The following is a 1,047-nucleotide window of genomic DNA, read 5'->3' on the forward strand; positions in this document are numbered from 1 at the left end:
TGATATTCAAAAGCACTTTTTGAAATGATTGGCCAAACACAAATTATTATCAAATGTTCCAAAAAGTACTTCTTAAATGAATTGGCCAAACACAAACAGTTTTTTTTCAAAAGTACTTTTAAAAAAGTACTTCTAACAAAAGTACTTTTCAAAATAAGCAGATTTTGGCAGCTTGGCCAAACGGACTCTTAATGTTTGACTTTGTGACACGATAAAATTGAAACACAAGAGAGCGATTGGACCACTAGCAAGGATCCAATTGTATAATGGTAAGCATAAAAGTAAAATCTCACAAGCCATCCAATCAAAATGTATAATGGTTGAGATGTTGATAGTAGAAGAAAACCATTGTAGTCATTTTAACTCTATCAAATAAAAACTGGTCTCTATCCAAATTTTACATTTCAAAATGTAAAAGAGTGAGCGTAAAGTAAAATATCACAAGCCGGTTCGAACGCCAAATAGTAAAAAGAGTAATCTCAGGGGAAAACCTCAATATCCTCTTGTTTATTTTGAAGCCAAAAAGATAGAGAGGTCAATGAAAAATCACAAGAGCCCACTGAACAAACAAAAATTATCAACAAAGGAAGTAAAGAATTGGCCAGATTGTAAAACTATAGAAGATTCAATGATGCCTATGAAGGTTGTTTATCTTGGTCAGGGGCTGGTGCTGTCCAATACTGCTTAGTAGCAATTAGAAGCTTTTCCCTAACATGAGGGCCACCCTCATGATCAACCATCCTGCTATCCCATTGTAGTCCATCTACTATGCTCTTCACATTTACCAAAACATCTACGTCGTCTCGGAAAATTACACTGCCTTGTGGCCTTAATATTCTGTCCATTTCCAGTAATATATCTTCCATTTCACATCTGCATACATAAACATAAATCAATAAAACATGCAACACTCAATGATAGCTCGAGGAGGAATATGAACCATCCAACGGTTACCTGTCCTGGTAGAGGCTGAAAACAGAATCAGCATGTATGAAGTCATAAGTTCTCGGGTACGTAGACATGGCTTCGCACCTAAATGAAAAGAGC

The 1,047-nt window shown here is 35.8% G+C and overlaps 1 protein-coding gene across 1 annotated transcript; it reads right to left on the reverse strand.

Moving 5' to 3' along the window:
* Positions 1–332: 332 nt before the first annotated feature.
* On the reverse strand, positions 333–1,041 carry LOC109222851 (probable methyltransferase PMT15). The gene is made up of 2 exons (XM_019387153.1): positions 955–1,041; positions 333–873 (listed from the first exon to the last, which is right to left on the reverse strand). The coding sequence occupies exons 1-2, from the start codon at positions 1,020–1,022 to the stop codon at positions 636–638; spliced, it is 306 nt and encodes a 101-aa protein (XP_019242698.1). The 5' UTR covers positions 1,023–1,041; the 3' UTR covers positions 333–635.
* Between the last annotated feature and the right edge of the window lie 6 nt (positions 1,042–1,047).

The sequence above is a fragment of the Nicotiana attenuata genome, unplaced genomic scaffold (assembly GCF_001879085.1).
Source record: "Nicotiana attenuata strain UT unplaced genomic scaffold, NIATTr2, whole genome shotgun sequence".
In the NCBI taxonomy this organism is placed as follows: domain Eukaryota; kingdom Viridiplantae; phylum Streptophyta; class Magnoliopsida; order Solanales; family Solanaceae; genus Nicotiana; species Nicotiana attenuata.